A 9,056-nucleotide genomic window follows, 5' to 3' on the forward strand; every position below is an offset into this window, starting at 1 on the left:
TTTAAATGGAATTTTTTTAATTTAAAAAAAATTTAAAAATACTTACACTTTATAGCAAAAGATTCCAAAAGTACAAAGTATTTTTGTAACTTTTTGCTACAAAGTGTAAATATTTTTTGAATTTTTTAATTTATAAGAATTCTCCTTTCTAAAACTACCAAAATACCCTAGTTTACAAAATAAGTGTTTAGTGATTAATTTTGCCTAATTTGTATAATTCTTAAAACTACTAAAACACTCCAAAAGTCTACCTCACTTCCATAATGTTGTCATAGCTACCATCGCCCTCTACAGGCCAACTCCGATATCACCGTTGTTGGCCACCTTGATGACCACCACCACCGGAGACCTACTTCGTGGTCACTTCCGTCCAACTCCAACAACCATTATTTTAAATTATTAATTCATATATTTGACATCAATAAAAACACTTTTGGTGTATAACAAACCAAACAACCTTGGAATAAAAATATTTTTAGTATATAATACACCGAACAAATTTAAAATAGAAATACTTTTGAGAAAGAATTACTAAATACATGAGTGTTTTTATTATAAGCAGATTTTTTTTTTAAGAAAATGTTTAAATAAAAATGACTTTTTGAAAAATATTTTTTTTTTCTTTTGTAGGAATATAGTAGTGAAAAAATTGGTCTTTTTAATTTCTAAGTTTTGAGAAGTATGTATCTAATTTCTTAAAATGTATTTTTTTTAATATCCGACTTCTTTAGAATAGGTTTACAAAGGCTTTGATTTTTTTTATCTTTTATTTTTTATTTTTTTGTCAATTTTAAATTAGAATATCAGTTTAAGAAAGTTATTTCGATACTTTTTAAGGGGATTTTAAGTAGAAAAATAAGGGATATTATTTTTAATCTTTTTTTTATAGAGATCAATAGAAGTCTATTACGGATATAAAGCTTATCACTCAACGTTGATAAAAGTCTATCGATATTTTTTTTCTTTTGTTATTTCTGGAAATAATTTGACATTTTTCCTATTTGGGAAATTTTTTTTACTTTCTTCATAGTTTTAAGAAATAAAATGCGAATAATTATTCCAAATGATAAAAAATATACTTCCTTAATGTTTTAAAAAACTAAAAATCCAGCGGTTGAACACATTTATTTTTTAAAATTTAAGGGTTAAAAATAATTTTTCCTATATTATTTCAATGAACAAAGTGACCAAATTGCATTAGAAATCAGAAGGTATATAACTTAAATTGATGAGATGTTTTGGTATCTTAAAACGTCAAGCAATCTACATGTATTATCAACAATATACTTTTGAAATAGTTGAATCTTATTGTGTCAAAAAATTATTCTCCAAAATAACTATATTCATTTTAGATGATTTGAGTAGAACTTAACAATTAAGTGCATCTTTTTTATTTTATAATTATGAGAAAAAAAAGTGTACTCTGTATATATATATCATTTTGGTCTCTAAGTTTTGAGCTTAGTTTCTATTTGATCATTGAACTTTAAAATTATACGCTAATGCCTCTAAGTCTTGATCAATTTAATTTTCATTTGATTCTTCAATTTCAAAATTTACATTTTAGTCTTGAATTTTGACTTCAATTTTCATCTCATCCTTAGATTCTAATATTCCAAAATCTTTAAAATATTTTAAAATGATTTTCCTTTAAGAACCTCCAATGAAAAAAAATAATAATAATATCATTACTAAGTATTAAAATTACTGATTATTGTGTATTACAATACATTGTATTAACTTTCCACATATCTTTAAAAGAACAAGAATACATTTTATAAGTTGAGTTAGAAATATATTAAGTTTCAATTCGATGAATTAAACATATAGCTCTTGAAATAAAAACTTTTCCTGTTTTGGGTGATTTTTCTGACAAAAATGAGTTCAAATTTTCTATCATAGAAAATGAATACATTAAAAATATGTATTAAAAAATTGTGATATATTATCGTCTTGAACCTAGCTAGGGTTGTATTAGTGTGGTACCAATCTAACAAATGTTGATAACCAAGTTACGTGCCCGTTCAAAAGAATAGAATTAATAACATAGCATAGGATAAACTTGTTCGTATATTGAAGACCAGTCTTATATATATATATATATATATATAGTGTTTTTATATTTTTTTTTTTCTCTATCTATAAGCATTACCTACATAAATACATGGAACCCATTTCAATACACTGAAGTAAAATTATAAAAAATCATTTTTTTCAAAAAAAGATCTACCACATGACAGGGTTTCATTGGTGTATAGTCTAGACTGCACAAAGATGAGTACAACTATATTTACTTAATATTTTGTTTCATAAAACTTATTATTATTTAATCAACTTCGATAAAATTTATTGGAAGTAGATAACTAAATGGAACCAAACATTAAAATACAAGAATAAAAAATGATTTTTTTGTTTATTACTATTTTTTGGGTTATTTTCAAATATAGAAAAATGAATCTTAATATTTACAAAATGTAACAAAATTTTACAATTTATCAATGATGGACAATGATAGATTTCTCTCCGTATTTATAAGTGACATTGATACACATGGATAGAACTATTAATATCTATCATTGATAGATTCTGAAATTTTGCTATATTCTATAAATTTTTTCAGTTGTTTTGTCATTTCAAATTTTTTTTTTTTTAACTAATGTGAAAAGAAAAAAGAAAAAAGAAAAAAAAGCACATGGTTTGGAAGGGGGGTGTGGTCGCCGTAGTAGGTTCCCTAAGAACCATCCATAATTGGAGTGATGATTATTAAGCCTTCATCTTCCATGTTAGTCCTTTTTTCCATTTTTTAATATATATATATATATATTAAAAAATAAAAAATAAATAAATAAAAAAACCATGTTAGTAGGCCATTCCATATTTCCCATTCATTTCAATCTCAACATATCACCCTTTTTTTTCTTTGAAAAAGTCGTAATTTTGCTTTCATTCCCCTTTAATATTCAATATTTTCTCCTTCTATCCCTATCTCAATCATTCATTTTATTTTTTTTCACTTTATCTCATCTTTTTTCTTTCCATTTTATTTCTTCCTCTCTTTAATTTGTTGAAAGCTTCTTTGGCAATCATTCAAACCTAATGATTCTCCCAATCAATTTTAGTGAAAGTTCCTTTAGACCGTTAGAAATATTCCTTTCGTAAAATGCTTGTCTTTGACAAAAAAAAAAAAAAATAATAAATAAATAACAAATAAAAGAATCTGCTTAAAGAAACACTTTGATGTATTTTAATGTATTTATATTATTACATTTTAAAAAAATCAGTTTATATATACATATATATATATATATTTGTCCCAATAACTAATAAAATAAAATAAAACTGGCACTGACAATCGAATCGCTTGTGAGTCTCAATATTTTAGTCAATGACTCATAAAATTGTATTTTTCATTTATCAGATTATATATCGCTTTGGGTGATCTTTTTCTTTCTTTTTTTTAATCACTCCCAGTGATACAACAAAAACTAAAAACTAAAAAATATTTTTTTATAAAAACAAAAGATGAAAGGAGTTTACTTGATGGGGAAATGGTGTTAGATCACTCAACTAGGCTAAAAAAAAAATGAGTAGAGCCAAGAATGGAAGTTAGGATGTTCATAGGTTGGGTTAAGTTGGATTAAAAGAGTTTTTAGACCCAACCCAATTGTTCGAATTGGAAATTTTTTCAACCCAAATAACTCTTATTAAAAAATGAACCCAACCCAACTCAACTATGAAATATTTGAGTTGGGTTGGTTCGGGTTAATCGGGTCATTAATTTAAAATTTTGTTCTAAAAAGTAGCAAAACGTAAATATGTAAAAATATAATTTAATTATTTTCATATATTGAATTAAGACTAACAACTCAATTTCAATTTATATAGTGATTTTTTTTTCTAAATTGCAAAGAAATTACTTTTAAAAGTTGTTGAAGAATAAATTATTCAAAAAATATTAGAATTAAATAAAATTAAAATCAATATATGTATAAATAATTGTGTTATAAGTAATAAAAAATATATTTTAAAGTTAATAATAAATTCGAATTGGTTCCGGTTGGTTTGGGTTATATTAGGTGAATCCATGAACCAACCCAATTCATAAAATTTTCATTATTTGAATCCAACCCAACCCAAATCGCATGGGTTGGGTTGGGTTGATCAGTTTTTTCGGGTCATCGGATTTTTTGAACACTCCTAATAGAAGTAAATATTTTTCTTATATATCAATGCCATATTTTCCAAGCTTGTATTTTTTATTTGGTTAAGTACTATGCCGTTAATTTTATTGGAATTTAAAGAGTAATTTTTTTCTATAGACAAAAAGAAAAGGATCTTTTTAAATATAAAAAAAATATTTAAAAATATTTATACTTTATAGTAAAAAGTTGGAAAGTATAAAACACTTTTGAAACTTTTTGCTATAAAGTGTGAATATTTTTTGAGATTTTTTTATTTATAAGAATTTTCTCAAAAAATATTCACCCTCCTAGTTCCCGAAAAACTACTAGTAGTAATTTTTAGGCCAAATTATAAAAAAAAATGTTCTTCAATTTTGTGTTTTGTGAAAAAATTATTCTTACACTTTTAAAAATTTCAAAAGAAAGTTCAGTAGTAACTTTTAGGCCAAATTATATAAAAAAAATGTTCTTCAATTTTGTGTTTTGTGAAAAAATTATTCTTACACTTTTAAAAATTTCAAAAAAAAGTTCAGTAATACCTTTATTAATAGTTGTGGATGAAAACTATTGTTTTCTTTCAAAAATACCTATAAACTTTCAAATATTTCAAAACTTAAATAAAATATAAAAATACTCTTACCGCTAATATATATGAACATAAATTATTAATACCTTGTTGTCACTATAAAAATACCTATAAATTTTCAATAGTTGCATTAGTATTCTTATCTTTCTAAAAAAAAATGTTAAAAGAATGCTCTTAGTGTTTATCTACACCCCATCACCTCCCTTTTTCACTCTCTCCCTTATTTTAATTTATGTCCTAACACTTCTCTATTTCTCTTTCTTTTTTCTATCATCTCTTCTTCAATACTCTTTTTACTCCATTTCTTATAACTCGTTGATCTTTGTTTATTTAAAAAAACACACAAAGAAAACCAAAAAAATGTCCATAATCAAGGTATAAAGACTATAACAAGAAGAAAGTGAATGATGGAACCACCAAGGGACGTTAGAGCTTAAATGTTTTAACAAAGTCCTACATTAGTAGTTGAGTGTGTGTCAATAGTTAAAAACAATATTTTACTATTGGTCTTTTTGATAAATTTTAAGGGGATATTTATATTTTATGGGATTGGGAGATTTTGTGAGAATTTATGCTTTAACGTGAAATTTTGGTTTGTATTCGAGTACTGATAAAATTGGTGTAAGAATTAGACATATGTAAGAAAAATTGGTATAAGAATTAGACATATGTAAGAAAAATAAGAGTATCATATGAAGAAAAAAATGAGAGCGTCTATAATATGTTTTCAAATTGGTTTTTTCCAACTCAAGATAACTTCAAATAAATTGATCACTATACTAATGGTTGGAACATCTCGATTTTTTCTTTTTTTGATAGGCTAAGAGTATTGATACAACTTTTGAAAGTTAAATAAGATCTTTAAACGAGAAATCAATGGTTTCCATCCATATACTACGACAAAAATATTTCTTAACCTTTTTTAAAAAATAGTTTAAAGATATTATTGGAACTTTTGAAAGTTGAGGGGTATTTTTAACATATTTAGCAACTCTAAATATCACATATTTTTAACCGTTTTTCATTGTGTATGTTTTTCAGTCATTTATCACAATTTTCTAAATCAAAACTAATTAAACCTAAATTACAAATATAAAATATGTAATTTAATCGTCCTATAATTATAAGTTTTTTTAGTATAACTAATTGCGAGATGAGAGATCCAACCTTTGAGCTCTAGAGAGAAAGATCATGTCAATTACTCTTGAACATGGTTATTAGTTTTAGTATTTTAATACAAAAAGAGAGAATTCTTAAACCACCTTAAACTATAGAGGTTGTTACAAATACTCCCTTAGGGCCCATGTGATAATGATTTAAACTTTTTGTTTATGATTTTCTGTTTTTGCATGTTTGGTTATTCATGTTTGTTAATTTTGGTAAAGATTTTTGTTTTATTTTGTTTTTGTTCTTTTGTTCTTTTGTTTTTTTGCAAATTTGTCCAACCAAAAAAAAGCTCTCAATTAAAGTGCCTTTTTTTTTTTCTTTTTTAAATTACAATTTACTTAAATTATAATTATACATTTAAGAGAGAAAAGATAAAAGATATCCCCATTGAAAAGTGAAAATGAGAGGATATGAATATGGATTGAAGTTTTCAAATTGACATTGACAAGAAGAACAACTATTACACTTGGGAGTCTGATTGAATATTTTTTCTCCTAAAAAAAAAAACAGAAACTCAAAAAAGAAAGAAAAAGAAACAAAGTTTGTGATCAGAATCAAATCTCTGTTCTTCATCTTTGTGTAGGAAAAAAAAAAGTTTCCATTTCTTCAATCAGACTTCCTTTGGTGTATCTTTGAGCCGCATGATTCTACCAAATATCCAGAAAATGCAGACTTCCAACTAGAAAATCTCTTTCCTTTAACCATTTTTTCTTAATTCTTCTTCACTTTAATCTTCCTAAATATAAACTCTTCCCCATTTTTTCAGTACTTTTCTGCTCTGCCAATGTAGCCTTTCACCAAATTCTTATTTACACGAAAACCGTAAAGGCAAGAGACGAGAGGTGACCTCCATCTTCGTCAGCTCAACGAGCACGGCATAACTTCCTCAATCTGTTGCTTCTTTTGGGTTGAAAGTCGTCCTACCAATATATCCAATGCTTCCTTCATCCACCAATGCTGGCAAACCTCCCGAGCTTCGTGAGCGCTCATCTATAAGTAAACGAATTGAAAACCGAGAAGTTTTAGATTATGAAAAAGGCAACACGAATGGATGAATTTTTAACCAGGCAGATGAATGATTGGGTTGGGAGAGTGAATATACCCAAACTCGTTGTCGAAAATTCTTTTCGGGCCAAAACTCGAGCTGCTCCTTGACAAGTAGAGGAAACATGTATCCTTCATAGAAAGTGTCATAGGTTTTGCTCTTGAAACTCCAACTCCCCAATTCACCCTGCAAACCCAGATTTCGAGTTGAGAATTCACATCCGAAACAGGGAACAATTTTCAACCAAAATGAAGCCAGGAAGACAAGCAAACACTAAGGTTGACTTTTTCTTTTTTTCAGATTGGATCACCATCATAACAATTTGTTAAAAAGTGTAGGAAAAAACAGAATTCTGCTAGATCTAGAAATCTTTAAGAGTCAACAAAAGAAACATGAGAACAAATTATCGCCTCGAACGTTCCAACCAACCAATAGCGTTCGATTTCATGTTCTTTACCATAACTACTGTCAACTCAGTCTAAATCTTCCTAATCTTATAACATTATAATTCAACATCCAAAACAATTGTAACAAAAAACCAGTCAAAACCACAGAAACCTTAAACCTTTTTTTCCTAGAAAAAGACATCTATAATCAAATCTAGAGAAAGAGATAGAGATAAACCTGAACAATTCCTCTAACACCAGCTTCCTCAAGGGTTTCTCTTGAAGCAGCCTCAGTAATAGATTCATCAGTTTCCCAACCTCCCTGTAATTTTCAAAATTAAGGGGTTTATTACTTTAACACATCAGTTGAAATCAATCAGCAAATTTTAAATGAAACACAGATCTGAAAATCTGTCCAATCTTTTACCTTTGGGAACAACATGCCTTTCCCTTTCTGTGAGCTAATCACAAGCACTTCCAATTCCTCTATATTATCCAAAGCACTTTTCTTAGTTGTCTTGTACCTATAGGGAATGCATCTGCAAAAAATTTCCCAAGAAGAAATTGAATCAAAATTGGTTTAACTTTTCCACCCCCACCAAACTAATTAAAAAGAAAACAAAGAAAAACATATCCATTCCATTGTGGAAAATTTGGGTTTTGATTGGTAGCCACATGTAGTAGATTAAGACCCATCAATTTCTAAAGGGACCCATGAGAAAATGATTAATGGTACAACACAAACCAATCCAATAGCAAAAGAAGATGATGGCTCCCAATCCTATGATGACAATCATTCATCCATAAGTCTTATCCAAAGGCAGAAATGATTTAATCAAAATTGGGGAAAAAAACCAAAAAAAGTAGCAAATTCCTATATGATTTCAAAAGGGTTTTGTGGGAACAATCCAAAATTCAAATAAATCAACAAGAAGAGGCAAAATTTCAAGATATGTTGAAATTACCCAACAACTTGGCGGCGACCCCTGATATCATAACGCTGCAAATGCCTTCCAGTACGAGAAACCAAAGAAACCATGTTATCTTGAGAAACCAAAGCGACCATGGTTGTGGGTTTTAAGAAGGGAAAATTGGGTAATAAATTAAGAAGAAAAAGAAGGGGAAGGGGGAAGGGGAATGGGAAGAACAGCCAAGAATGTCTGGGAAAGGAACAAAAATAAACTTTTCCAAAAGAGAAAGAAAAGAAACAGAGGGTTTTAGAAGCAGAGGGGTAGTTGGCAAAAAAATGTTGTAACCTGAAGAAATTGGAAAAGAAAAGAAAGGAAAGGAAAGGAAATTGGGTAATTAAAGCCAAAGGAGTGTGGATTCAGATTTAGTGGACATCCTTGAAGAAAAACCACACCCCAAATGACCCCTTTTATAATAAAACCCAACCCAACCCAAAGGGACAGCATGCAATTTCATTCATGTCTTACGTGTCGCTGACTCACCATTTTTTTTTCCTCCAACAATACTTCAGTGAATCTTTATGCATCTCATTTTTATTTCACATAGATTAAAAAAATTCAAAATATTTCAAGAGTACTAAATGTCAAATTATGATCCGACATGATACTCATACATAGATTTACTTTAAAATATCATTTTGGTCTCTATATTCTGAAGTTTATTTAACTTTAGTCTGAATTTTCATTTATTCAATTTTAATCCATTTACTTTCAATAGATTTT

At 27.7% G+C, this 9,056-nt stretch overlaps 1 protein-coding gene across 1 annotated transcript; it reads right to left on the reverse strand.

Annotated features, from left to right (window-relative positions):
* Positions 1-6,351: 6,351 nt before the first annotated feature.
* On the reverse strand, positions 6,352-8,814 carry LOC120092513 (nudix hydrolase 18, mitochondrial-like). The gene is made up of 5 exons (XM_039050610.2): positions 8,331-8,814; positions 7,793-7,904; positions 7,604-7,687; positions 7,037-7,165; positions 6,352-6,924 (listed from the first exon to the last, which is right to left on the reverse strand). The coding sequence occupies exons 1-5, from the start codon at positions 8,429-8,431 to the stop codon at positions 6,793-6,795; spliced, it is 558 nt and encodes a 185-aa protein (XP_038906538.1). The 5' UTR covers positions 8,432-8,814; the 3' UTR covers positions 6,352-6,792.
* Between the last annotated feature and the right edge of the window lie 242 nt (positions 8,815-9,056).

This window comes from Benincasa hispida, chromosome 12 (genome assembly GCF_027475165.1).
Source record: "Benincasa hispida cultivar pf3 chromosome 12, pf3_genome.v1.1, whole genome shotgun sequence".
Classification (NCBI taxonomy): domain Eukaryota; kingdom Viridiplantae; phylum Streptophyta; class Magnoliopsida; order Cucurbitales; family Cucurbitaceae; genus Benincasa; species Benincasa hispida.

Excerpts from the sequence above, each read along its gene's own strand:
- LOC120092513 (XM_039050610.2), bottom strand. The coding sequence starts at position 8,431 with ATGGTCGCTTTGGTTTCTCAAGATAACATGGTTTCTTTGGTTTCTCGT. Across the intron at positions 7,688-7,792 it reads AAGGCATGTTGTTCCCAAAG|GGAGGTTGGGAAACTGATGA; the intron begins GTAAAAGATTGG and ends TGAAAATTACAG. Across the intron at positions 6,925-7,036 it reads ATTTTCGACAACGAGTTTGG|ATGAGCGCTCACGAAGCTCG; the intron begins GTATATTCACTC and ends GTTTACTTATAG.